General features: G+C 38.6%; 1 protein-coding gene and 1 non-coding gene across 2 annotated transcripts in view; one reads left to right on the top strand and one right to left on the bottom strand.

Moving 5' to 3' along the window:
• Window positions 1–393: 393 nt before the first annotated feature.
• LOC111566915 (cilia- and flagella-associated protein 47) overlaps window positions 394–27,973 on the bottom strand; it is a 58,696-nt gene continuing 31,116 nt past the window's right edge. Inside the window, 26 exon segments of the mRNA XM_023267730.3 lie at window positions 394–1,615; window positions 1,617–1,667; window positions 2,479–2,647; window positions 3,624–3,785; window positions 7,583–7,745; window positions 8,751–8,935; window positions 10,044–10,191; window positions 11,299–11,379; window positions 11,493–11,649; window positions 13,469–13,573; window positions 13,955–14,063; window positions 15,700–15,807; window positions 16,038–16,213; window positions 17,153–17,250; window positions 17,363–17,416; window positions 18,090–18,201; window positions 18,292–18,465; window positions 19,784–19,927; window positions 21,132–21,197; window positions 21,290–21,417; window positions 22,679–22,814; window positions 22,936–23,165; window positions 23,923–24,028; window positions 25,254–25,390; window positions 25,536–25,582; window positions 27,219–27,305. Of these exon segments, the coding sequence (XP_023123498.2) occupies window positions 1,481–1,615; window positions 1,617–1,667; window positions 2,479–2,647; window positions 3,624–3,785; window positions 7,583–7,745; window positions 8,751–8,935; window positions 10,044–10,191; window positions 11,299–11,379; window positions 11,493–11,649; window positions 13,469–13,573; window positions 13,955–14,063; window positions 15,700–15,807; window positions 16,038–16,213; window positions 17,153–17,250; window positions 17,363–17,416; window positions 18,090–18,201; window positions 18,292–18,465; window positions 19,784–19,927; window positions 21,132–21,197; window positions 21,290–21,417; window positions 22,679–22,814; window positions 22,936–23,165; window positions 23,923–24,028; window positions 25,254–25,390; window positions 25,536–25,582; window positions 27,219–27,305 (3,268 nt within the window). The 3' untranslated portion in view covers window positions 394–1,480.
• Window positions 18,541–18,611, top strand: trnag-gcc (transfer RNA glycine (anticodon GCC)). Its single transcript has one exon. It is a non-coding gene; the product is annotated as a tRNA-Gly (tRNA).

Here is a 27,973-nt window from a genome sequence, read left to right as displayed (position 1 = left end):
GAGGGTTTTTTGAGCAGTTCTGGAGAAATTTGAGTAATTTCAAGTCATTCTGCACGTATTTTGGGTCATTTTTTCTGGACAACGTTCTATTCATTTTGGACAAATGTGGAGATTTGTTAAAGATTTCTGTATCATTCCTAGATAGCAGCACAGCGTCACTGTAACCATGACAAGTGAACACTACATCAGCTGCCTGCTGACGATCAAGATTGTGATCCTACTACAAATCCATCGCTGCAGATTTATTGGGACTGATCCGTCAGAAATGATACAAGGAACAACTGATTAAATTGTGGGGGTGTTTCTGAGTCCCATCAATTCTCGCTGCCTGCTACATATTTAGGTCACATGATTCGGTATCCGTACATAACGTACACATGCAGAACACACGCCTGTGCTCAGCGCAAGGTCATTTTTTTATTAAAGATTTCTTCCATTGGATAATCTACTTTCATTTCATGTTGCAAAACAATAAGAAAAATTCACTTCTTGGGAGGCAAATACTTACAGGTGCTGTATATTTAATGTATTTATGCACAGAGGAAGCTGTACTGTAATCTGAGACATCTCACTGAGACAACTTATTAAAAATTCCTGCCAGAAAATGCAGCAAGGATTTACAGTGAATTGCAGAAGTGGAGACTACATTTGCATGCACACAGACCCACGGTGGACAATCTCTTCAGCCTCATGAGGTTTGATTTATTAAATGGAAGACTGGGGTTTTGAGAAAGTTGCGTGTGTTTCAAGGTTGTCCTGGTTAGTGTAATATAATGGAAGGTGGGAATATGCGTGGACCAGCCGGTGGAGGTGAACCTAATTTATGGCCCGAGCCTCTTTTCTATCTAACAGAGCATCATGAGGGAAGGAAGGAATAAAACAAGGCTGGTAACATTTTACTTAAAGTGGACTCTGAGGCATAATAGGGATATCATAACCATTACTAGCATTTATTGCTCGTCATAAATCTGATACCTGCTGAACGAGTAAAACTTGACACACGCCGGCTCTTTTCATGAATTACGCTGATGAGATGAACGTCCCTTATATCCTGCATAGATTTTACTCCTTCTTCTTTACTAATTGTAAGGAAGGATAGGAAAAGGAACAGAACAGAACAGTAGAAATACAATCTTAATGCTAGATTTCAGTCAGTTGCCACAACGTAGAATAAAACCATCCTGGTATTGGTGGAGAAATAGCCCATCAGACCAGCTGAGGAGAAACACTAATATGACTAATGAACCATTTTAAGGCAAAGTAGGAAAAATAGAGAAGCTCATCATCATCAGTGTGGTAATGTTCTTGTCCAAATTACAGCTCATTTTCAAAATATAAACTCATCTTTGTATGGAAAGTGACAGCGCATGGTTAATATTGATCGATAAAAACTACCATGGCGATCATTCAAATTACAAAACTGACAAAAGAGGAAGAAAATAAGACTCTTGGTTGCAAATGGGAGAGTGAGGATGTTTTTTTATCTGCGGATTTTGAGAGGGGACGAGTTAGCCAGGGAGGGAAGCCGAAGGTTCCGGACCACAAAGTTCTGTTCTTTGGATGGACCGATCACAGGAGAGCTGCCATTGGTGGACGTGTTGCAGAGGGGCAGGGGAGTCATCGGGGGTTTTCCCTCTCACCTCGTAGGTCCACCGCATGTCCACCGTCTGGAAAAAGGAATAAAAACAGTCTTAGATTGTGTATATGTTAAAACGTCTGTATGTAAACATTGCATGACTTTAACTTCACATGGTACCTTTGTCTTTGTATCTGTGGATGGAAGTTATATTCTTGCCTCTCAATAATCTGGCAAATGTACACTACCGTTCAAAAGTTTGGGGTCATCCAGACAATTCCATGTTCTCCATGAAAACTCCCACTTTTCTCCATGTGCTAACATAACTGTACAAGGGTTTTCTAATCATCAATGAGCCTTTCAACACCATTAGCTAACACAATGTAGCATTAGAACACAGGAGTGATGGTTGCTGGAAATGTTCCTCTGTACCCCTATGGAGATATTCCATGAAACATTTCCAGCTACAATAGTCATTTACCATATTAACAATGTCTACACTGGATTTAGCATTCATTTCATCTTCATTGAAAAAAAATGCTTTTCCTTCCAAAATAAGGACATTTGAACAGTCATGTATGATTTTGAAAGTACAAAATTTTAAACACAAAGTGTAGTTTACATTATACAAGTGCTATTTTACTTAATAGGACACAGAGGTAGACAGTTACCATGCGGTAATGAGGTTACTTGCAGATACACGTGAACAGTAAGTCATAATTAAGCAATGAGTAATGAATGAGTTGTTTGTGGTTTGTGCTACTCAGCAACCGGCTCAGAGTTAATTGGGAACTACTGAGAAAGGAAGTGGTCTTTAAAGAGGAAACAAAGACCTCCAGCCACCGTAAACCAGAAAACAGGCGCCACAAATGCACAGAAAAAAGAATGAGAAATAAACAAACCTGGATGGCCAGTCTTGCTGTGTGTCTCTTGCAGGTGGTGGTGGGTGTGAAGGACACAGTAAAGAGTAATCCAGTGGAATGAACAGGAGGTAGAATCCCTGAGACTGGAGTCACTGTGAACTCACTGCTGCTGCCTGGAAGGAATTCTGCTGTGAACGACGTGGGCCTCCTGGAACCAACATTTCAAGTTTATTATTTGCAAAAAGAACACATAAAACATGAGTGGATGAACAAATGTATGAATATTTGGGAATGTTTCTACTGCAGGAACCGTGTTTCCACCAAAAACGATGGTTTCAGCCATTTAGATCCTCTACTACAAATCCCAGAGCCAGTATGATCTCTGTTCTGCTTGTAGTATCTTCCAGTGGTCGCTACTGAGCTACAATAATACATGTAAAGATTGTTTGAATCTTTATGGTTCCTCAGATATAGTGGAAATACAAACAGCTCCTGAGTTTGGTTCTCGAGTTCAGATCCTTTGGTTCCATTGTTTGTCAAAAAGTGCAATTTTTCCCCACCCACACCTTGTAGTTCCAAAAACAGAAGTCCACAGCACTTTCTGATGACACTGGCACACTGAAATAGAGTTTAAACCAATAAGCGTCACTAACCGGTCATTCTAACAGTGAACAAACATTGGGTGCCTCTCGTATGAACATTAGGGTGAAGGATGGACTATTACTGGAATGTTTATTGGTGTTATGTCCATAACATATGAGGTCGGTCTCTAACTAAGAGAAAACAGCCAGACAGACAGTCAGTGAACAAGAGAAGAATTGGTAAGAAATAACCATGAAACACCTGGAGACACATGTTCTAAAATTTCAACCTTATTTTTCATAATGCATCCATTCATCCAAACACTGCATGGTAGTGAATGCAAAGACAACAGAACAACTCTGGGTTTCCTCTTCTCTGTGTGTAAAAACTGGAAATCAAAGCCACTGCTGATTAATCTATCATCAAACTGATCACTCTCATTGTCACTGTACTGCAGATGTTGTAGACGCACAAACAGGAAAATCAAAAAAGTACTTTTTAGCTCTGAGTTTAGACACCAAAAGGGGTTTTATATGGCTCCCCCTCATGCTGTAGCGAGTTGTAGTTTGTGCCGACTCATTAGAAAACCTGAACAGACACACCTGAAAGTGCTGGTCAGACGGAAGCCCACGGCTGAAGTCTTGCCCAGCTCGGTGGTTTCAGTGAGGATTACATCGTCCACCTGAGGGTTTGTTGCAGTGAGAGTGATGGGGAACTCCCAGAGCTGGCCAGAGACAGACTGCACCGCCAGGACCCCCGAACTCCTGAAAACACACATATTAAACACACAAAAGGCTGAATTTGTTGCTTTAATCTGGCTCTGACTAAACAACTATGAGAGCCAGCACTACGCCAAAATACAGTTATACAATAATATGGACAATATGACCCATTAAACTGGATTTTTAAAGATCACTGCTGGTTTAAATACATGTTTTCCCCTCATTAACATAACTATTAGCTGTTTTTTTACATGTTAAATGAGTGAAATAAGCAGTCAGTGTCATGACTGGACATTTCCATGTTGAAACTGAAGTGTGCCGATGAGTCTCTAAAACATGATTTCCAGGGTTTCATGCTTTCAAGGTGAAAATGTTTTTTGTTTTTGTTTTTTTTTTAAATATCCTGTTGGCTTTCAATGCAAATCTAAAGTAATACAATTCTGAATCATCAGTTCATTCAAGATGTCAAATAAATGATTGCATAAGTAGTGCCCCTCTTTACAGTAACCTACCTAATTTATCATCAACAGCCAATAGGTCCTAGATGTCACAGTTAATTTAATGGAGTTCATCTTAGTTTTGTAAATGTGTCTCAGGTAACTGTCGCATAAAGACTCCTGTGTCTGCAAGGTACACTCACAGGTCAGTCCTGGCTATAATCAGACCTTGAAGACGAAAGAAAAGGTTTTTGAAAAGCACAAGTGTGAGGATAGGTATGAGAACATTTCCAAGTGACTGAATATCCCTTGGAGTAGAGCTAAATCCATCATGAAGAAATGGAGGAAATGTGACGTGTGTAAATCTGACTAGACAAGAAAGAGGCTATAGAGGAAGGCCACCAAGACACCTATGACTCCTGTGAAGGAGTTACAAGCTTTAGTGGATGACATGGGAGAGACTGTTCATACGACAACTGAGGCCCCGGTTCTTCACCAAACGTTTATGGGCAAATAAAATATCATATGACATCTTGACTAGAGTTTGCAAAGCAGTATTTTGACCAGATGAAAAGTTCGATCAAAATTGTTGTAACTCATCCTCTTGGACTAAAGGCTTCTATCAAAATGTGTTGTTTTTTATTTCATTGTTGAAATTGAATTTATTTTTCTGAAGAAATTTCAGGTTGTTCATAATATTTTACAAAAAGATAATTTCTTAAATGTGGAAATTTTCAGAATGTATTTTTTTGTACTAAAACAAAGTAAAAATTTGGAGTTATCATTATTTATAGGTTATTTTGCTGTGATTTTACTGGTGCAGACTTGAGATCAAATTGGACTGAATGGGGCCCCTGGACTAAACTGAGTTTGACAGCCCTGCTCTAGCAATTCAATGGTTAGAGTTCTTTAGTAGAGTTGTTTACATCTGGATTACCCATGCATTGCCATCCCTTTAAACACCAGATAGTGCAGGAACACTATATGTGGAGGAGAGGTCTTTTATCTGCAGGTTTAAATTTTTATCCAGTGAGCACAGCAGCTGATTTTACTGATTATCTCCATTCAGCAATAAGGAGCTAATCAGTGAGTTGCAGTGGGCTTTTACTGAACTAAAACCTGGACATAGTTGATTCTTCTGAGCACACATCTTTGATTTAGAGTTTGCATTCCACTTGTCTGTTGTTATTTTTTTCTCCAAATGATTCTTCCAGTCTAATTTATTTTGAAAAGTGCCATTTGAGCATTATGATTTATCTTGACAAGCACGATTCACTAAACTGGTCTTTAATATTCTCGCTTTCCGCTTATGATACTCGGCCTCCTCGTCTCGCTACTCCTGGCAGAGAACTAGCATATAGATAATGGAAGAGCCTATTAGCAGTGCTACACCCCCCGTCATTTCCTCATGGAGAAGTCATTAGCTCTCGGTGGTATTGATTCTACTGCAGCACGCCTCATTAATGGACTCTATGGATGAAGACAGGAGCTGATAAATGAATGCACTTTTCACTCAGTGTCGCACGCAATGTAAAGTAAGAACAACAGTAGAGAGGAGGTAAGTAATGCCATCACCCTGCAAGTTGGAATAAACTGACAGAGGTGACTCCAGTATCCATCTCAAGCAGGAAAGATGGATCTAACATCAGGGAAAGAAACCCTGTGGAATTTCTGAACTCTGCTGAGCCATTTGACACTCATAAATGATGCAAATCGCAGCAGTGCCAGTGGATTCTCACTATTCTACTGATTTACAGAGGGTGATACTCTGTCAAGATTTGCAGCAATGCACCAGCAAAGACAAACAACAAAAAGACAAGTGTGTTACGAGGATGAAAATATACTTGGAACACTTGTTAGACCTCAAGGACTGGTGGTCAAATTTCACAGGGCTTGAAATTCCCTCGGGATTAATAAAGTATCTATCTATCTATCTATCTATCTATCTATCTATCTATCTATCTATCTATCTATCTATCTATCTATCTATCTATCTATCTATCTGATTACCAACAGAGGCTCGACCCTCACCCTCCTGGACAAATGTTGTTTCTTGCCATCGGGTCGACGTGGGTGGAAAGGCGTTAACACTCATCTGCTGCATTTGATTAGAAAAACATCAGGAGGTGTCTAAAATCTGAAAGCAAATCAAATGTGTTTTCAGGTCACAGCAGAATGGATGTACTGTCCGTGGGGATCTGACCTATGAGCCAGCCTTCCCTTTTACCTTTAATCCTTGTGTTGTCTTAACATCCTGAACACTCCGCTTGTCCTCAGGCTCAAAAATGACCTGCCTCCACTGAGCCTCTAAAATAGAGCAGCTTCATTGAGTTTTCAACCCAAAATCTATTTTACATGAAGAACCAACTTGTCATGCATCACACACTTTGTGAATGTCTGGGTTTTCCCTCTTCAGAGGGCAGAAAGACTGTATTTAATCAGTGGACGCCTCTTGTTTTAATTACATCACGCATGTTATAACTGTCTTCTTTATTAAAGTAGAGGTTTATTATCACTATTATTGCTGCGGAAAGTACTACACAGGTGAAAACATTACTTGAAGCAAGAGATAGTACTTAGTTCCTAAGAAAGAACCAGAAATGTGCAGAAAGTAGCTGCACAATGGAATAGAAAACTAAAAAACTCTTTTGAATCACTGCTGCCACCCACAAGGTGCAAAACCTACAACAATAATCACAATTTCACTTTAGGAAAAGTTTCAAGTTGAACAAAGGTCTTTGTGGGGGTTTTCTGTGCCATTAAACATAGTGGCTGGATCATTTTAGATCCAAAGACAACACAGGGGTTAAGAGGATGCAGCAGCATTTAGCTACAAACATTAAGACTCAGCACATGTGGACAGTAATAAATGGATGCAGAGGACACACCCACCTGAGAAAGAGAGAGGGAAGATGGGGGGAAGTGAAGGAGAGATGAGATAAATGAATGCGCTGTTTACTCTCAACATTCAGTGGAAGTGTGTTATCTGTACTTTACACAGCAGAGAGAGAGAGAGAGAGAGAGAGAGAGAGAGAGCAGCAAAAGGATTGTGTTTGGATGCCTCCTTTCCTGCTGTGTGTTTTGTGTGTGGTTGTTGTTTTTCTGTCTTATTATTAGCATCCTATTGTTTTTTTCCCTCACAGAGGAGGTGTGCACGTTTGTTTCTCTGAGTGATTTAACTTCTGAGACATTCTCGTTCCTCTCTGAGTCTATGTATGTCTGGGTTTAGCTCTCTCTTATAATAAGTCTTTGTGCATATTTACATCGTTTTGTACGTCTCAGTGCATGCAAATGTTTGTGTTTTGTTTTTTTCTCTTTCTCTGCACATTCTTCCTTTACTACCTGACTATGTGAGTGTGTATTTCACTTGGCTATATGTTTGCGTGAGTGTGGACCAGTAACCTGCATGTCCTGAGGGGAGCGTAGACTAGATTAAGGGTGAGCGTAACGATGCCGGTCTCAGGATTCCTCCTCGCTGCTTCAGCACAGATGGAAAGGCAGTCCTCCACCTCTTCACCGCGGGAACGCACCTCACACAGGAAGTCCTCTTTCAGCATCCATGTAACTGTCCGAAAATAAGAAGCAGGAAGCTGATTTCAAACTACTGTACAACTGTAGTCAGTAAATATCCATGATTAACTTTGACCACAAAAATATATCCAGTTGGTCGTGCAAGCAGCCGTTTGAAACTGGCTGCTCAGAAACTGATAATGCCACGTCCTGTAACTCACGGCAATTTAACTCGTTTGTGTGTCTGTATAAAAGCTAAACTGTTTCCACATATTATCAGTCACCGGTTCAAATTGTGCTCTGTTCATGTTGACTCCTTTCTGCAAGTAAAACTTTGTTTTGACTTGAGAGACGACTGAGTGTTAATTTGGAGAAGTCGGGACTCCACTGAAGAATTTTCCTGACACTTTCTTCATGTGAAGTCTTTCTAAAAAGGGTAAATTTATATTGACAATCATTCAAGGATGAAAAGCAATAAAAGGGGAAACTTCCAAGCGGGTTAAATACTTTTTATATTCATTGTGTGTGCTTCACAATGAATATTTTTTAATATGAGGACAGTAGTGGGTCTATACTGCAAATATTTCTGCTATTGTCATCCATGGCAAACAAATGTTGACAAAAGCAGACTTAATATTGATGATCCAAAAGTTTCCTGCATTTTGTCAGGAAGTAATTCTTAAAAACTTCATGGATAAAGTTCTTTTTGAATAATTAACAGAGCTTAATGGACAGTGTTTTAAAAAATGTGATGTACAAAAGAAAAAATACACTACAGAGGAGTCATATAACATCAAAATATCACAATCAAACTGAAGAACACTGTTTACCTCAACTTCCCTGCGAGTGCAGAGTTGATTCAATGCAGTCAAGCAGCATTAGACAGACCCTGGACATCTCATCATCAATACACTCACTAGATAACAATCTAATAATAATAATTTACATAAAACTAATGTCATTATTTTGGGCTGTATCAAAATGTATACCTTCCTCTGATTCTGGAGTTAAAAACAGACCCTGCAAGACTATATGGACCAAACAAAACTGGAAAAATCACCTTCCTGTCCTCTCTGGTCTTGATTTCCTGGCAAACATCCAGTGAGCAGCACGTCCACCTTCTTTTGCAGCTGGCAGCCCACTTCACACTCCACCACGGTGAGAGAGGAGATCTCAGCAGGAGCCTCCATGGCTTTCCCACAGAGGGGGTAAATCCAACAGATGGGCCAAAGTTCCTGCTCTGACCTAAAATGTTTTCCATTGCAATATTCAGAATTAGGCATTGAGCTGGCTCAGGATTTGAAATATGATGTATTGACATTCTCAGAAGGGAAAATGATTGTGATTTTTCTTCAGGGTAGCAGACCAATTTTTCTATTCTGCATTGACCATAAAGTGTGTTTCCAATGAAGACATAAAACCTTAGATGTCTGCATCACTTTTAAATTCATTAACTTAAAAGGCATACACTACTGTTCAAAAGTTTGGGGTCACTTAGAAATGCTTTTATTTTTGAAAGAAAGCTGTTTTTTTTTTCAATGAAGATAACATTAAATGAATGATAAATCCAGTGTAGACATTGTTAATGTGGTAAATGACTATTGTAGCTGGAAATGTTTAATGGAATATCTCCATAGGGGTACAGAGGAACATTTCCAGCAACCATCACTCCTGTGTTCTAATGCTACATTGTGTTAGCTAATGCTGTTGAAAGGCTCATTGATGATTAGAAAACCCTTGTACAGTTATGTTAGCACATGGATAAAAGTGTGAGTTTTACTGGAAAACATGAAATTGTCTGGATGACCCCAAACTTTTGAAGTATAAGCTTCTGGAAGACTCTATTGGTGGAAAGCATATAACATGAAACTTCACTTTACACGATGGTAACAGAAACTTAGTAGATTGCCACATTTTGCCAGGAATCAAAAGAAACAAAATAGTTTCTTTTTGCTTTTTTATTTCATTGAACGTATTAGCAGTTGTGTTTTACTACATAAAATAAAAAGAAAGGCTTTCAAACACGTGTTGCATTGATTCAATGATGTTTATGTTTAGTAATAAGCACTGGAATCTGTGCTAACATAAAATGTGTGTATTCTAACAACCAATCATTTGATTAAGCACTTTCGAAGGACAGTATTGGTGTTTAAAATTGGAAATTCAATCTTGGCTGTTCTTACTTACTGAGTTTCACACAGAGCATGCAGAAAATAGTAAAGCTCCAGATTGGACAACGATTGAATTAGAGAGAGTCATTTCAGCAGCTGCTGTCTTGACCATTAAAGCTGATTGAACTGTCAATCAAACCTGCCTGAAATCAGCAATGTATGACAATAAGACACAAACACACCTCATGTCGTCTTTACTGAAGTTAGTGTTGTCGCTCAGACTGCTGATGGGCTTCATGGTGATGCAGAGCCACACCTGTTGTAGCTCCACTGAATCCGGAGCAAACTCTACAGGTACATCAACAGTGGCTCCTTCACTGATCTGTACACCTGCAGCCAAGAGGGACAACAAACAGTCACCAACCTTTATAGAAGTTTGTCTGCCTGGTAAAAGAGAGCAATAAATGACCATTCTGAACACCAGAAACTAGGAAAATGTATTACTGTGATTGTAATGTGGACACCTGCAAAACCATTTCAAGGCTGATTTCAAGGAAACTAAAAGAAATAGAAAACACCTGTTGCTGGGAAGTGGACTGAACAAGTTCTACCATGTCTTCTATTGAACTTTGGTCACACTGAGCATCTGCTTAATATTCCAATCTTTGGTCCAATTGAAAGAAAGTAATGTTCAGATGTTCATGACATGAAACCCAATCACAGTTAGTATGTTTCCTAAAGACAAAAGGTTGTGCAACGCATTGTGTTTGGCATTAAAGTTCTGTATGAAAACAAAACAAGCTTATTATATTGCACTATAGAGGGATATACCAGCTGTTCTTGTGTTGTGTTTCTGAAAAAAGTAGCTGCTAGAAGTTATGTTGTAGTATTTGATCACCACCACAAATCAATCAGGCCTGAAATTTTGAGAATTGCAACTTTAAACGCAACAAAGACATGACCCCGAGAGGTCTGAGAAGAACTTAAACTATACAGTGAGATCTGTTTTGCTCTGGCTTTGTATCAATTGAACAACTTTCAAAGCAAGTTTTTGGAATAGTGCATTAATCCAGATAAAATGGGTTCAATATACACTACCATTCAAAAGTTTGGGGTCACTTAGAAATGCTTTTATTTTTGAAAGAAAGCTGTTTTTTTTCAATGAAGATAACATTAAATGAATGATAAATCCAGTGTAGACATTGTTAATGTGGTAAATGACTATTGTAGCTGGAAATGTTTCATGGAATATCTCCATAGGGGTACAGAGGAACATTTCCAGCAACCATCACTCCTGTGTTCTAATGCTACATTGTGTTAGCTAATGGTGTTGAAAGGCTCATTGATGATTAGAAAACCTTTGTGCAGTTATTTTAGCACATGGAGAAAAGTGGGAGTTTTACTGGAAAACATGAAACTGTCTGAGTGACCCCAAACTTTTGGATGGTAGTGTGTGTCTGTAAGAGTAGTTCACAGTTGTTGCATCAGTTAACAGACCTTCAATATCGCTCAGAGGGATGGAGAAGACCTCTTTGCTAGTGACAGGATGGAGGTTGGGAGCTCCACTTGGGTCCACATCTGAAAGAAATACACACAGCATTAGAAACATATCCGATTGTATCACATGGTCACAACAAGAACACACCAGTGCCAAAGTGCCTGTTTGGGGAGAGACAAGAAGAACTCATGACCTGTGAGTGTGATACTGAGCACGGCTGGGAGGTCAGTAGGGTTTGTAAAGGGAATGTTGATGGAGGCTTTGGAGCCAATCACAGATGAGATGCTCAAAGGTTTCTCTGTCTCCGGGTTCAGGCCACGGCCACTCAACAAAACACAGCATTCCTGCAACTGAAGAAGGACAGAAATCAACACAAGCTGCCAGAGGGAGAGCAATAAAGTGAAAAATGAGAGAGAGAACGGCACACTTCTAACCATAAATTAGAGGATAGTATTCCTGACATTTTAGGAAATGATCGTGTGGATAAAACTACAGACTGTCACTGTTTACATATAAGTTGATGTCATTATATCAAATCGCTTTTTCTGTTAATTTAAAGCTTCATCTGATCTTAAAATTCCTTGTAGATTTAAAAAGCCCCATGATTCCTGAAAGATCAGATCCAGCAGAGGACACAGTTTAATTACTAGACCCTGAAAATGAGAAATAAGTACAAAAACCTCCAATCCAGGCTGGTATAGTGTCTCCATAAAGTTTCGTAAGTGTATATGTATATATATATATATATATATATATATATATATATATATATATATATATATATATATATATATATATATATATATATATATATATATATATATATACATATATGGATGGATCCATATTTCTACTAAAATACAGTCTTTGGTGGACATTTCACCAACATTTGAGGCTCTAACATCAGTAGAATCTGATGTGAGGAAAGTTTGACCAGACAAGGTTCCAGTTTTTAGATATTTTGCCAAAGTCAGTCATTGTGGACAGGTTTTAATTAACTTCGGTCAAGTTTTAAGTCATTTATGGGGCTTGCAAAAATATTAAAAGAATAAATGATGCTGAAGTAAACACTGTCAAACTCTATATGTTGTTTACACTGAGAGAAATTCTCAAACAAAAGCTCTTAGTTTTTCTTCTTTGATGAATGATTTTTGCTGAGTTCCCAATTTTTGTGGCAGGATTGTAGAGACACAATATTTTTTTTGTTTTTATTTGTTAGAAATGTGGCTTCAAATGGAGTTTGCAAGGACTGCTTGATATAAACTTTAAAATGTGACAGAAAAGAAAACTAGATTGCACTTTCTGATCTCACACTAGAAGTTTCCTCTGAGAGGTATACAGAACAGACTAGCCATGATTTGGTTAGACATAGCTTTGTTTCTGTGGTGTGATTGGTTTTTAGTGAACTGTCAAACCAATAAAACTGCTCTATAATCACTTGTTCTTACCCAGAATTATTCTAAAAATAAGTGCAGCAGCTCACCTGGGTATAAACTCCTCAAGAGGACAAACAGTTTCCATGTTAAAGGTAAAAACACTGCAGACCCTTCAGTGCTATCTGCTGTTCTGGTCAATTATTCCTCTACCTGTATGACTTAGATCTTTTTGAAGGCAGCCACATCCACAGATTGAACATAACCCTCTCAGGCGGTGATGGTCATATAGAAGAAACTACTGAAACCAAGAAGCCTCCAATGTCACTAAAAGAGTATTTCCAGTATCTGTGCAATGCAAGCTTCTAGTTTCAAGTTGTTAATTAGATCAGGAAGTCAGATTTCAGGTGAGCACAGAGAAACCTTCCACCTCCAGCAGATGAAATAAAACGCCACATACTAGTTTCAGATCTCATCGTACAAACATTCAGCACACATTTGAGCTGACTGAGCTAGAGGGGATTTTAAATAACTTTTCATTGTCTCTTGTACAGCCAGATGCAATGAAAAGTGAACCAAATGAGAGCTGAAGCCAATTTAGGAGGAAAAAGAACGATCCCTGCACCTATGTTGATCTCTATGTGTGGTGTGGCATGGTGTGTGTGTGTGTGTGTGTGCGTGTGTGCGTGCGTGTGTGTGTGTGTGTGTGTGTGTGTGTGTGTGTGTGTGTGAAGGCAGCGGCTGGTGATTTATGTAATTCATTTTCTCTCTGTGTTTGCGTGGAGGAGATATACACCTCAGGGCACGTGAAAGCGATCTTTGCCTCGTGGTTTCGCTCTCCGATGGCTGAAGGACGAAAACGGACGGCGAGCTGGGTGGAGGAACGGGGCTCCAGAACGAGCTGCAACACACACACAAACACACACAAAGGGAACAGGAAGGATAAACACATTAATGCTTAAAGAGACAAAAATCTTTTAAATGACACTGTTAGGGAACTCTAGATACAAGTCTTTCTTTACAGCTGGCAAAAGTGGCATTTGTTTGTTGTTGGATGTGTGTAAAATGAGAGGAATTGTGTTGCTATAATACATGGAAAACTTAGCAAACACAATGAAACATCCACTGAACTACAAAGGACATCAAAATAATTAAAAAATCCCCAAGGGCAGGAGCAAGACAGCTTTAGATGTATGTTGGGGACTATTATAGATTTATTCCACAACAACAGAATGGAACACACAAGCAGGGATGAGGCACATCAGTGAGTGTTTCTACTAACAGTGCTTCCTTCCATCTCTGCTGTGTAGTTTGTAGGGTTACTGTTGGTCACGTTCATCTCCAGAGCCTCAGTTGTTGGGTTAACCAGTGGAATGGTCAGTCTGGTCCATCTTAAACACACACAAAGTTTGGTTAGGGTACATCCAAGTAGAAAAATTATGGCTGGAAATAGGTTTAGCCATTATAAGACCATTAAAAACCCTTATGAATAAATGATAGACTTAGTTTACTTCATACTGAGGATTCATCGAGATAGTAAAGAAAAGTCATTGTTTATAATTTAACAAAATAGGGAAAAGTCTGTTCAACAAAAGCTTAAAAAACATTTTACCACTTTTATTGATAATTTTTCTTTCAAAAACCAGCAAATATTTGAACAATAACATTTATTTTATGCTGATTTTAACACAAATAATTTTACAGTAGAATGTTACTTAAAAAAACAGGTATTTGTTGTGGAGGTTCTTTGCAGTTTTAGCCTATTTTGTTGTGGTTAACATGTAAATTAATACTTGCTTAAACACTGAGAATGTGTAAAAATAATGGCTTAAAAATGATTTACCATTTATCAGTCCTTAATATTGAGCAGCAAATATCCATAAAATAACATCTGTGGAATGCTGGATGACATTTACCTGACCCAAATGTTGCATTAAAATTTGAGCTAGTGTGTGCAGTTAATATGCAGCTACAGTCATCATTCATTAGTTCATTGGTGTGATTAGCTGTGTCTCTGATTGTTTTAATTGTCTTTTAAAACCCAGAGAATCAGGGTTGTTGAAGAAACATTTGCTCTATCGCTCACATCATTTACACCACTGTTCAAAAGTTTAGGTTCATCCAGACAATTTCATGTTTTCCATGAAAACTCACACTTTTCTCCATGTGCTAACATAACTGCACAAGGGTTTTCTAATCATCAATGAGCCTTTCAACACCATTAGCTAACACAATGTAGCATTAGAACACAGGAGTGATGGTTGCTGGAAATGTTCCTCTGTACCCCTATGGAGATATTCCATGAAACATTTCCAGCTACAATAGTCATTTACCACATTAACAATGTCTACACTGGATTTATCATTCATTTAATGTGGTCTTCATTAAAAAACTGCTTTTCTTTCAAAAATAAGGACATTTCTAAGTGACCCTAAACTTTTGAACAGTAGTAAACCCTTGTGCAGTTATGTTAGCACATGAATAAAAGTGGGAGTTGTTATGGAAAACATGAAATTGCCTGGGTGAGCCCAAATTTTTGAACAATAGCGTACATCAACTCTGGATTTTCCAATGCACAATGAGATGTAGAAGTCATTTGAAAAAGAGTATTTGCACAAATGTGAACGTATCTCCAGAGGATCTTATAACAAGCATGTTTACTATAAGCACTTTAGGACAGGCTCTGCGTAGAAAGCATTTTACTAAAATAATAGCACTTTAGGGTAGGTTTAACCCTACTTACTATATATTTTTTATACGTCTGTTACCCTGTATGTTTTCTTTTATGTTTGGGACAACAGATGGAAATTAGCCTCGTGCTAATCTGACTTATTTACTGCAATCTTGTGTATACTATTATGAGATTATAAGCTCATTCATATACACTGTTCGGCCTGTAATAACTTTATCATTTCCTAATAATCTCTTACATACAAGTACACAATCAGACATGTGTGGGATACTTCTAGGTGCCCTCTCCTAGCCAGTAGCTCTACATAGGGTGTGTGTTGATGTGTGTGCACCTACTTGCCCAGCTGACAGCAGGCCTGTGGCAGCATGACGACTGGGGGAGGAAGAGCATAAAGCTCCAGCTGATACCAGAACTCCCCCACCAGCTCGGACTGGAACACCACGCTGGCAGAAGACACAAACCGAACCGATGCTGATTAGTACTGCAGGTTCATAACTCAGATAAACACACTGCTGGGGGTGCATCTGCAGTACATTGTATTCCTAGCCATAAATGAGGATGACAGCTTAAAATCCAGGTAAAAATGATTTTTAGATGAGCCACACGAGCCTTTAAAGCGCAGTGAGCTTGACTCTGAATGATGACAGGTCAGCTTCAGTGCCGTGGGTCTCACCTGCCCGTGTTCTTTCCTACTTTTTCAGGAGAGAACGTAGCTTTGTAGGTGAAAGTCTCCCTCGGGGGAACAGCGACACAGTTGGCCCCGTTCAGATCATCTCCTTCCAGGTTCACGTCCAGCATCAGCTGCTCTCCTCCTGAGTTACTGACAGGAATCTCTATGGCAACCGAGTTCTGGGAGGAAAACATTTCAGACATGACACTTCATTTTTTATATTTTTCTTTTGATGTTCTGGATGTCTACAATTCTACATCTTCATTTAGCTTTTCAACACTTTTATCCAAAGCAACGTACACGACCTATATTAGCTAAAGTTCCATTATATTATAGTTACTCTATATTAGCTAAAGTTGCTCTACATTAGTTAAACTTGCTCTATAATAGCTAAAGTTGCTCTATAACAGTTAATGTTGCTATATATTAGTTAAATTTGCTCTATAATAGTTGAAGTTCCACTATAATCGTTAAAGTTGTTCTAGATTAGTTAAGATTGACATATACAACCCTTCTAAAGTTTGGGGCTTAAGAAGTAGAGCGGGGTCGAGGTATTTACTCCTAATGCACATTAACACACAAAGAGAAGTTAAGTCATTGTGTTGTTCACTGATGAATCACTGGCTCACGGCCTTCTAGTCTCTCACATTTATTTATTTCATACATTAATCCCTAAAGTTATTATCGAAACGTTGACAGCTGTGCAATTAGGCTTCAATTGCCTTGCAGCGTGATAACTGTTTATCTATAAATGTATTCTTACTCTGCCTTAATTACAATACAAGTCATATTAAGATGCACAACTGCATTCTTGGCGGATGAAAAAAGCGTATTAAAATGAAAGAAGCACAAATCAACACACAGTCAACTCAAGCTATTTAAACGGCACACTTTCAGGGTATAAAATAAGAGAGCTATGATGGGGTAATTAGAAAGGATTTGCTGCCCCTTTCTAGTCATGTACAGTCAGGTTGGGTTTATCCTGATTTAGTTAGGGACACCACAGAGGTTTTTAAAGGGAAAAAAATGTGTATTTGGTCACCTCCACATAGACTGTGATGAACTGAAAAAAATAACTGATCAAAAACGTGGGATGTAAGGATGCTTGTACGACTGACCTGAGTGGCACACTGGACATCTATGACCTTGATGGGCGCTGCTGGCTCACAAATGATCTCTAAGGAAAAATTAACTTCATAGCGTCCCGATGCATTTCCTGAGAGACATGTATAAATATGGCATAAATACAAAGACACAAATTTAACAGAACAGTCAAGTTTTGAGACATAATTTAGTTTGTTAATAATGTGTGTTAATAATAAAGTTACCTTTTTCCTTACTAGCCTCTTGCATGTCATCAGTTTCTACAAATGATACACAACCTGGAAGTGAAGGCATGGATGAAGTGTTAGTCATTGTTTATTTTAATCATGTGATTCTTTATTTAGTTATGCTTCAGTGTCTATGCAAAACCAACACTTTTGTGCAAATCTATGAAAACCACAACATTTGAGTGCAGAAAAAAAAATCTAGGATGTATTAGTATTCGTGGACCTCTTCAGGAAAATATAATGAAATATAATAAAGTTGCTCTATAATATTTAAAGATGCTCTGTATTAGTTAAAGTTGCTCTATAATAGTTAAAGTTGCTCTATATTACTAGCTAAAGTTGCTCTATTTTAGTTAAAGCTGCTCCATATTAATTAAAGTTGCTCTATAAAAATGAAAGTTATTCTATAATAAAGTTGCTCTATAATAGTTAAAGTTGCTCTATATTAGTTAAAGTTGTTCTATAATAGTTAAAGTTGCTCTATATTAGTTAAAGTTGCTCTGTATTAGCTAAAGATGCTCTATAATAAAACCAACACATTCATGCAAATCCATGAAAACCACAGCATTTGAGTGCAGGTGTAGTTAAACTAAAGAAATCCAGGATGTATTTAATTAGTATCTGTGTACTTCTTCAGGAAAATGTGATAAAATATAATAAATAAATGAAGCTGACATTCCACATCAGATACTAGCACACAGGACAAAAATAAGATAAAATCCACCTGTCTGTTTCCCTCGTTTCCATGGTGACACAGCAAGAGCGTATGCAGCGGTGTGACTGGGTTTAATCTCCAAGGATGGGCTTCCACTCACAGCAGATAGGTCTGTCACCACCTGCACAGACACAGAAGATGGAGAAGCATTATTATTTACTGTGCAGAACCATGCAGGAGTGAAAGTTCTTCAACATCTCAGTGCTTATACCATTAGATTGACTTTGTTCTGGCTGTAGTTGGGGACATCCAGCTGACTGTGCGTGGTCCTCCCGGCAGTGCAGTGTAATACCACGTGGTCTACAGGCAGGGGGCGCTCTCCAACCCCTCTGAGGGAGAACACGTGATCTGTTCCGTCGCAGTCGTTACGTAAGGACAGCGTGCCCTAGAGAGGTAGAAACCCATTGAACGCACATGACTGACCGGCTTTAAGACCCTGCCCCGGACTCAGAGTATACAAGCATTGGTGGTTCAGTGGTAGAATTCTCGCCTGCCACGCGGGAGGCCCGGGTTCGATTCCCGGCCAATGCAACGTCTCTCTTTTTTTTTTTTTTTTCTTTCTCCTCCTGTCATCAAAATGAAATAAATATATAAAATATATACTGTAGACACATGTCATATGCAGCACAAAAATAAACAATCATAGATTTGATAAGATATAACAGTGTGATACTTGCAGAAAACATTATATACACAAAATGAAACTATACACAAAACGGTGAGGTTGTAACAAATTATTGCACATAAGTCGGTAGAATGTGTATGTAAGAAGAAAAAAAGTGCAGCAGTAAATGAGGTAGATCAGTGAAGGATCATTGGGATGAAGGATCTGCAGAAACGCACCTTTGGCAACTTTGCAACCGATTTTTCCTTCTTGTTGGAATTTACGTTGTCCAACTCACTATGTCATGCTCTAAGACATTATTTAAAAAACAATACTACATATAACAACAACAAAGTGCTTGGTACAGGCTTTTAAATGCGCTCTATGATTAAATAAGTTGACTTTAAGTTGGTACAGACAGTATTTCTTAACATCTTAATTAATTTCCCTTTATATAATTTAGTTTTGCTTCTACAAGTGACAAAAATCTTTCTATATGTCCAGCAGACCTAGAATATGCCACTGAAGATGTAGAGATAGTATAATAGTAGTGACATATTTATTTGTCACTGCAAGGGATCAATTAGTCTTCTACATTGCAACCTGGCGTTATCAAAAGATTTTCCTCAAGGAGAGAAAACAGCTGCTCCTTTTAGAATCTAATGCCTGCTGCTTTTAGAAACTGTCTATTAGGAAACGCGGTGGAAGATGATACTGACCACAGAGAAGCTTAAAATCCCAGATATCATCTTAAAACCCACACAGGCCAGAAAGTGTGCTGCTGTCTGAGGCATTAAGATAAGTGGCGGTACTTGAGCTGAAAGTTCCCTGGGAAGACGGAAGGCTAATGAGAAGAAAGGCTGAATAAGAGGACTTGGTGGATGAGCCTCGATGTCTGGGGAGTTTAAAAGTGGGCTTTCTGGAAATTATTGCTGATGTGTGAAATGATCCTGAACACACACAAAGATCGAGGGTGCCCCGCTGTAAAGATGACATGGTTTACCAGAGAGTAATTACTAAGCGAGGAAGATAAATAGCGCTAATGTGAAAAAGTAAGGCAGAAAGGAAGAACATACAAGGAGAGAAAGTGAGGCATTACCATGACAACGCATTGTGCAGCAGGGTGAAAGGTGAGCGGGTAGCTGGCTCGTGTTCCTGCTGGCACGTTCACAACATTTGGGCCGGAGAATCCCTCACCACAAACTTTAGCTTCCATTTTCCAGTCCTGGTGTGTCTCATTGTGCTGTGAGAGACAGGAACCCACACATATGCTCTATAGTAATGGCTTGTCATTAATACGTCAAACAAAAGCAAAATTCTGTTAAACCTCATGACTTATTATTCTACAGCTACTCTATGAGCACTTAATAAGGCACCTGTGGGGTAAGTGTGAAGGTTCTACAATGCATTGCTCTTGAGTTATAATTAAAAGGAAAACCAACTCCAGCACTACAAACTCTAATTCTAAACAGCTCCACTTAGACCTGTACATTTCTATTATGGACCCTTTTGAGTTATTGTATTCACAGGAATGTGTCAGCACAGTCTGAGAGTAACAGAGTGACAAAAAAACAACAAAATTAAAACCAGTTTTACACAATTACAGCTGGGTCAATATATAATTTTGGGTTTTTTTGAGACTTTTCTATCATAGTTGACATTTTTACTGCTTTCAGGCCTAAAATCAACCAAACATCACATGAAAGATTCTTCTAAATAATATACACACAATTTAGTAAAATTGAAAGTTATTTCTTAAGATATTGTACTAAACCTGTTGGGATGCTATAAATCCACACTTCACTCACACACTACTTTATATTAAATAATTAAGAAAGCTTCCTTGAGAGGTGTTTCTGTAATGAGTAACTTAGCTGAAAGTAATTTCTCGGTCACAGATACAACTTGTTCTTTTCCATATAAAATTTGATATATTGCCAAAAAAGAAATATCTGTCATGATTATCTCAACTTAATAAAAAGAACACAATCAAAACTATTTCTGAATAAGCTCATTTTATTATTGTTTAGCTAATTAGAAGGTGGTTGTTATTAAATCTGGATGGTTATTTAGTTGACATTTCAGTGATATCCAGTCATTTTTTATTAACAAGTGATTGTTTCCATAATAAATAATTATGGAATTTGTAAAGACATGATCATTATGAGCATAAAAAACATTATTTTTTTTACTTTTAATAAAAATGTATGCAAGATATTGCATGGACTTCAAACGTCCCTCAATTATATCTTGACCCATTCAAACCATATGTTACCTCTCCAGATTAAAAATGTTAAAGTGTAGAACTTAACCCAGTCAATCTGTATGGCCAGACACACAACACAACCATGCACCTCAGTTACTGTATATCCACAATTACATCAGATGGGTTTGTAAGTTACGTTGCAGGTTGACCAAAAGCACCAGACTTCTCACTGTCTCCTCACCAGTGGTAGATGTTGCGTGACTGAACGGTGAGCAGGCGAACTGAAATCCAAGTGGACGGATTCTCCCTGTTTTAACAAATGAACCAGTTTCTGCAATATTAGTTATATGAAAAAGGACAGAATTAACAGCTTTCTGAAACTCTTTGGTTCATATCTACCTGTGCGGTGACCAGCGCCTCCAGCAGGTAGACTCTGGTATCACACCAGGACTTGAGGACCACCTCACAGGCATACTGCCCCACTGAGTCTGCTTGGAACCGCAGTGGGATGTCCACACAGTCACAGTCTGTTGGAGGGAAGTGAACGATCAAAAAGCGGTCAAAGTTACATAAGAAAACGGCAAACTATTCAGAGATTTCAATAACAGGAATTCACCAGGGGGACCAAGAGGTCAACCTACATTTCCACTGGAGGAACCATGGACTACATTTACTTTTGTCCAAGACTTTGAGGTGTCAATGAAGGGTCGTACTTAGCGACAATTCAGCAGCTTTTGACTGATCAAACTTGGATACTGCAGTTGGTACAATTTCCTGTCACTTAGCCTTGCTATAAATTAGATTCAAGGACATTAATAACACTCCTTGCCACCTGAAAATCAGTTGTCTATCTCATCTGAACAGGCATGGTCTTGTTTTAATCAATCCGGTTGTCGACACAGAAGGAGTAAACATATTTTCATTCCTACAGCTCAATGCTATGACTGAAAGCCTCCTGTGTACACACTTAGCAGGTGGAGCGGTTAGCACAATATAAATATACACTAGCGTTCAGAAGTTTGGGGTCACCCAGACAATTTCATGTTTTCCAGTAAAACTCCCACTTCTATCCATGTGCTAACATAACTGCACAAGGGTTTTCTAATCATCAATGAGCCTTTCAACACCATTAGCTAACACAATGTAGCATTAGAACACAGGAGTGATGGTTGCTGGAAATGTCCCTCTGTACCCCTATGGAGATATTCCATTAAACATTTCCAGCTACAATAGTCATTTACCACATTAACAAGGTCTAGACTGCATTTATGATTCATTTAATGTTAATTTCACTGAAAAAAAAAGTTTTTCTTTCAAAAATAAGGATGTTTCTCAGTGACCCCAAACTTTTGAACAGTAGTGTACAGTATACCTGAAAGACAGAAAATGTTATTGGCTTATGTGTTAACGAGCAACTTTGATTCATGTAAATAGGATGCACTTTGGAGTCTGTCAGTCAGTTCTGTAATTATTTTATGGTATTAATAAAAGGGCAAAGGCTGGACATATACAGTTCTAATATTACTGTATTACCATATTACTTACTGAATTGGTCATACTGTGTTATACTAGAGATAACACCTACCAAGATGTGTAACTCATGCTTATGTGTCTGTATAGAAGCTATGCTGTTTCTTGCCTTTGTCGGTCACTTGTTCAGACTGTGCTCTAAAACTTTGCTTTGACTAGAGAGATGACTCTGAGTGTTAATTTGGAGAAGTCAGGACTCCAGTGAAGCATTTTCCTGACATACTGGAATTCATGTATTTCAGATGTATGTGTGTGTACCTGCAGGATTCTCCCATGGTATGTCGGTGTCTTCTTTTATAGGTATTGTAACGGTACTGGGTAGGGTGAAGTACTGCGGCAAAGAAACCTCCACATTGTACTTTATCGCTTTACTGTGGTAAACATCCTTTAACAGCTGGGCCAAACAGGGGACAAGAAAAGAGAAGGACAGCATGTAAAATGGCAACACGGAAACATCCAACTGCTACTCAGACTGGAAGTTTTCACTGTAAACTCCTGCCTGAGTGTGTTTATACCGGTTGTCTGAAGAGCCTCTGTTTGGCTGCGGTTGTCCTCACGGTGCTGCTGTACAAAGTGTGCGTCAGTAACCGCCTTGTGCGCTCAACGCCGCTCATGCAGTGCTGACCCCAGATGGCCAGAGCTTGCTCCCATTGCATATTGATCCGGGACACTCGCAGCACCTCCTCAGACAGCTGCCCCAGCTTGCAGTGTAGACTTAGTACTGGCACACACACACGGGTATCTGCTGGTGGAACACATTTAGATTGTCAGGACAGCTAAAGTTGACAGAAGGTACACTGAAGATTTTTCTGTTGTGGAACAAATTTTGAATCAAATGTCAAATGTTTAACAGTGAAATAATGATTCAAACAATGTTGATGTCCTGAGTAATGTTCAGAATAGTTGCCTATTGGAAAAAAAGCCTGAGTTCACATTGTGCTATGCTAGTTTAACCCTCCTGTTGTCTTCATTTACGGGCACCAAAAAATATTGTTTCCTTGTCTGAAAAAAATCCAAAACCTTCAGGAAGAAAATTCCGATAATTCCTTAAACGTTTCCCTTAAAAGTATTATTGTAAAAAAAAAAAAAAAAAAAAAAAAAAAAAACAAATTTAGCAAGAAAATTCTTGTAAATATTTTTAAAAAATGAGTAAAAATCTTCCAAAAAATCCTAAAAATATCTAAAGTGATTCCATATATATCAGTAAAACTTCTAATATTCTCTTTAAGAACATTCTCATAAAAATCAACCAAAATCCAGCAAATTTCACTGGATTTTGGTTGATTTTTTTTGTGAATGTTCTTAAGAAACATTTTTAACATTTCTTTTTTTCCACCAAAAAATGTTCAAAGATTTCCCAAAAATGTGGACATCGGAAGTTTCACTGTGAAAATATGTTTTTTTCCCACATTTTCAAACTTTAAAATGGGTCAGTTTTGACCCGCAGGACGACACGAGGGTTAAATGCTTTATGGGCTGCATCTGTATGACAGGTTTCCTACCAGAACTCTTGGGCTGAGAGATGATGTTAGCACTGGGCCTTGCAGAGAGAGGCGAAGGAAGAGGCAGCTCTGATGTGGCCTTAATCAAATACACCATATCTCCCACCTGGACGGACGTACACACAGACAGAAACGTTGTGTTTTTGTAGTTCCCTGAAATGTCAGCATGCAGATTGTGATATGCAACATGTAAAAATAATATAATGTAAATTTATTTGGATATTCAACGTAACCTACCTCAGTTCATATTAGGAGAATTTATTCTGCACTGTAAATATTGCAAATGCTTTTTTTATACAATGTGCCAGTACAGAACCTTTTTATGCGGTTATGTATATTCATATTTTTGTGTTACTTCATATTTGTGTGATTAGATGTGAATAATGAGTGTATACGTATGAGTGTGTTCAGTAAATAGGTTTATCATAGCACTAGGTATTGACAGTGTTAACTTGTTATTGTTGGATATAAAGCCTTGCATGGTACATGGGCATACAGTGCCTATAAAAAGTATGCACTCCCCTTTAGAAGTTTTCCCCTTTTGTTGCATTTCAACATTGAATCATGGTCAGTTAAAAAAAAAAATTATAATTCAGCAACAGCTTATGAAAGGAAAGTCAAAGTAAAAGCAGAACTCAACAAAGAAATGTTGATTTACTCAACACATAAAATATAAAATAAATTATTTTAAATTTCCAAGTGTGGAGTACAAGACGTTTCTTTGTTTGCTTCTCTATTTGTTTGGTGATTTGTTTCTCTATTTGTGTGTTTGTCCATGTTTGTTTGTTAGTCTGTTTGTGTTTCTCTGTTTTTTGTGTTACTCCATTAGTTTGTTTCTCTGCTTCTTTGTTTCACCATTTGTTTGTTTGTCTTTCTGTTTCTTTCTTTCTTTCCTTCTGTCATTCCTTCCTTCTCTCCTTCCTTCCTTCCATCCTTCCTTCTCTCTTCCTTCCTTTCTTTCTTCCTTCCTTCCTTCTTTCCTTTCTTTCTTCCTTCTTTCATTCCTTCCTTCCTTCCTTCTTTCATTCCTTCCTTCCGTCCTTCCGTCCTTCCTTCCTTCCTTCCTTCGTTGTTACTGTCTTTTATCATTTTCAACTGTACTTGCTGAGCGAATGCCTTTATAATGTTCTGTAACTTTACTGCTCAGTTTCCATGCAGATAATTCTAATTTAATTCAGTGCTCACTGTGGTCACTGGGATAATTAAGTGTTTGGAATACTGTTCAGTAAATGTGCATGGCTGTCCAGAACTAGAAAATAAAAATGTGTGCATACTCAGTTAATGAACTAGCAGGGAAATGGCAGACTCCACCAAAACCCACACACTCTGACCTGTGGGCTAACAAGAAGCACAGAGCAGTACTTGGTGCCGGGGCAGAAGGGCAGGAAGTAGATGCACAGAGCGTCTGCTTGGCCGAACTCCAGACGAACACTCGTCTCTGCACTCAGGAACTCGCTGCCTTCACCATCTGGCCACAGAGACCGACACATGTAGTCCACAACCACACACACATGAAGAAAGGCTAGACTTACACATGTGTATACACAGTCATTAAAGTAGCAGATAACAGAGAACATGTATGTCATTTTACTTTGTGTGTTTTTCCAACTAACCCTCTATCTCCTCTCCACAGATCTTGACTGAAATGATCTTCTCTACACTGAAAAAGGGAGGAGGAGGAAAGAAAATCATAGTCACTTCTGGCTTATGGATATCAGCAGACACAACCTGACTCAGGTGAACCAAATATGACCTCAATCCTGCTGCAAATCCCTGTAATCAATGCTGATGAAGAGGATGAGCGGGGATGTTTGGCTTTGAAGATGTCTCAGGTGGAAAGAGATGCATGCTAACCAGCTACTCTTAATGACAACCCACTGCTCTCCTGATGAACAACCTCATGTATGACCTCACCTTCTGAAGCCCAGACTAGAAGTTGTCTTTTTGCCAAATAAGCTTGTTTGATTAAGGTGCTCTAGATTGGAGAAAATGGTGTGTTTGCTTATATTTGGACAATGTTACAGACCCATCCATCCATTTTCTCTACACTGCTTTTCCTCTGTAGATTGTTGTGAGGGAGCTAAAGCCTATCCCAGTCGATTACAGAGCCAACACAGAGAATATTCACATTCACAATTTAAAATTACAAACAAACCTCAGCATGTCTTTGGACGGTGGGGGGAAATCAGAGCAGCAGTAAAACCCATTCAGACACAGGTAGAACATACAAACTCCACACAGAAAGGCCCGAGCCAAGATTCAGGAGCTTAATCACAACTGTAAACTATTTTTGCAGGAGGAGTCAGAATATTGATGCATTTAGATGACAACATTTTGAAATGATCTGCTTTTTTCCAAGTTCTGCCAGTACTTTCTATTTAGTCCAGTTGGGGTTACCACAAGCATCTGTAAAGGGATGGTTTAGCACTCTGTGAAATATACTAACTTGTTTGTTATAGCAAGTTAGTTGGTACCGATAATCGGTCTATTTAATATCTAAAACTACAGCCAGAAGCTGGTTAATGTTGCTCAGTATGAGCAGTACCAACACCTCCTCAGCTTAGTAATTATCCTGCTGGATCTTCCTCAATCCAGACAAGGACTGGAATGTAAAAATGAACAGTGGTGGATCTACATGGGGTTTTGTTCAGGACTATTTTTTGACTGGAGTCTTGTCGTGGCCATGGAACCAGTAGAGACACCAGTTGCTAGAACTAGTCCTGTATATAACCCCCCAGATATAAATACCACCAGGTAAACTGTCATCTCCAGTCTTTATGCAGAGCTTAGCTAATTGCTTTCTGGCTGTGCCTTGATGTTTACCATACGATCACACATGTGTTGTCTGGCTTCTAATCTAACTCTTTGCAAAAAAGTGAATTAGCCTATTTTACAACTATACAGCTATCAACTACAAGATAATTGGCTTCATATGTATTTCCCACACAGATCGAATTATAGATTGATCTCTTAACGAGAAAGTGAATAAGCAAACTCCCCAAAATGTCACTCTAATTCCTCCTATATACTAAATGTATAGTATATACAATAACTGATACCTCACCCTCTTGTATATAGTCTTCTACATGGTATTAAAAAAAATAATCTGTATATAATGTTATCTGCAATTTTTGCAGTGTGTTTTTTTTGTTCTTATTTATTCTTGCACTGCCTTTATACTTTTATACTTTTTCTCTGGAGCTGCTGTAACGGTGAACTTTCCCCACTGTGGGATCAATGAAGTTTATCCTTATCCTTATGTGTCCATACTGGATTAAGAAAAGTGCATGTGTTACTTGGGTTGGGGGGATGCCTGTTGAACAAGGCTGTCTTTCTTTGTTGTAGGATCCAGTGGGTTGAACGTAGATTGCACCAGCACCACCCTAAAACACACACACACACACACACACACACACACACACACACACACACACACACACACACACACACACACACACACACACACACACACACACACACATATACACACACACACACACACACACACGCACACACACACACACGCACACACACACACACACACACACACACACACACACACACACACACACACACACACACACACACACACACACACACACACACACACACACACACACGTGCACACACACACGTGCACACACATACACACATACACACACACACACACACACACATACACACACACCATCAGTGGGCTCCTCATTTCAAAGGATATTACTTTGACTTACCCTAACTACTCCTGACCTAGCCTTATCTAACATATGCACAACATTAACTTTAATCTAACCTTCCCTTACCTTAAACCAAGTCTTTGCATTAAAATGCATGATTTAATTTAGAGACTTGCTTGTTGTTCCCAAATGGGGGACTAGTTTACTCAATGTAACTATAAAATAATATACATACAGTACAGTTTAAAAGTTTGGGGTCACTTAGAAATGTCCTCATTTTTGAAAGAAAAGCAGTTTTTTCAATGAAGATAACATTAAATGAATGATAAATCCAGTGTAGACATTGTTAATGTGGTAAATGACTATTGTAGCTGGAA

The sequence above is a fragment of the Amphiprion ocellaris genome, chromosome 24 (genome assembly GCF_022539595.1).
Source record: "Amphiprion ocellaris isolate individual 3 ecotype Okinawa chromosome 24, ASM2253959v1, whole genome shotgun sequence".
Taxonomy (NCBI): Eukaryota; Metazoa; Chordata; class Actinopteri; family Pomacentridae; genus Amphiprion; species Amphiprion ocellaris.
The sequence above is the reverse complement of the archived record's forward strand: the minus strand, read 5'-3'. Positions and strand labels throughout refer to the sequence as shown.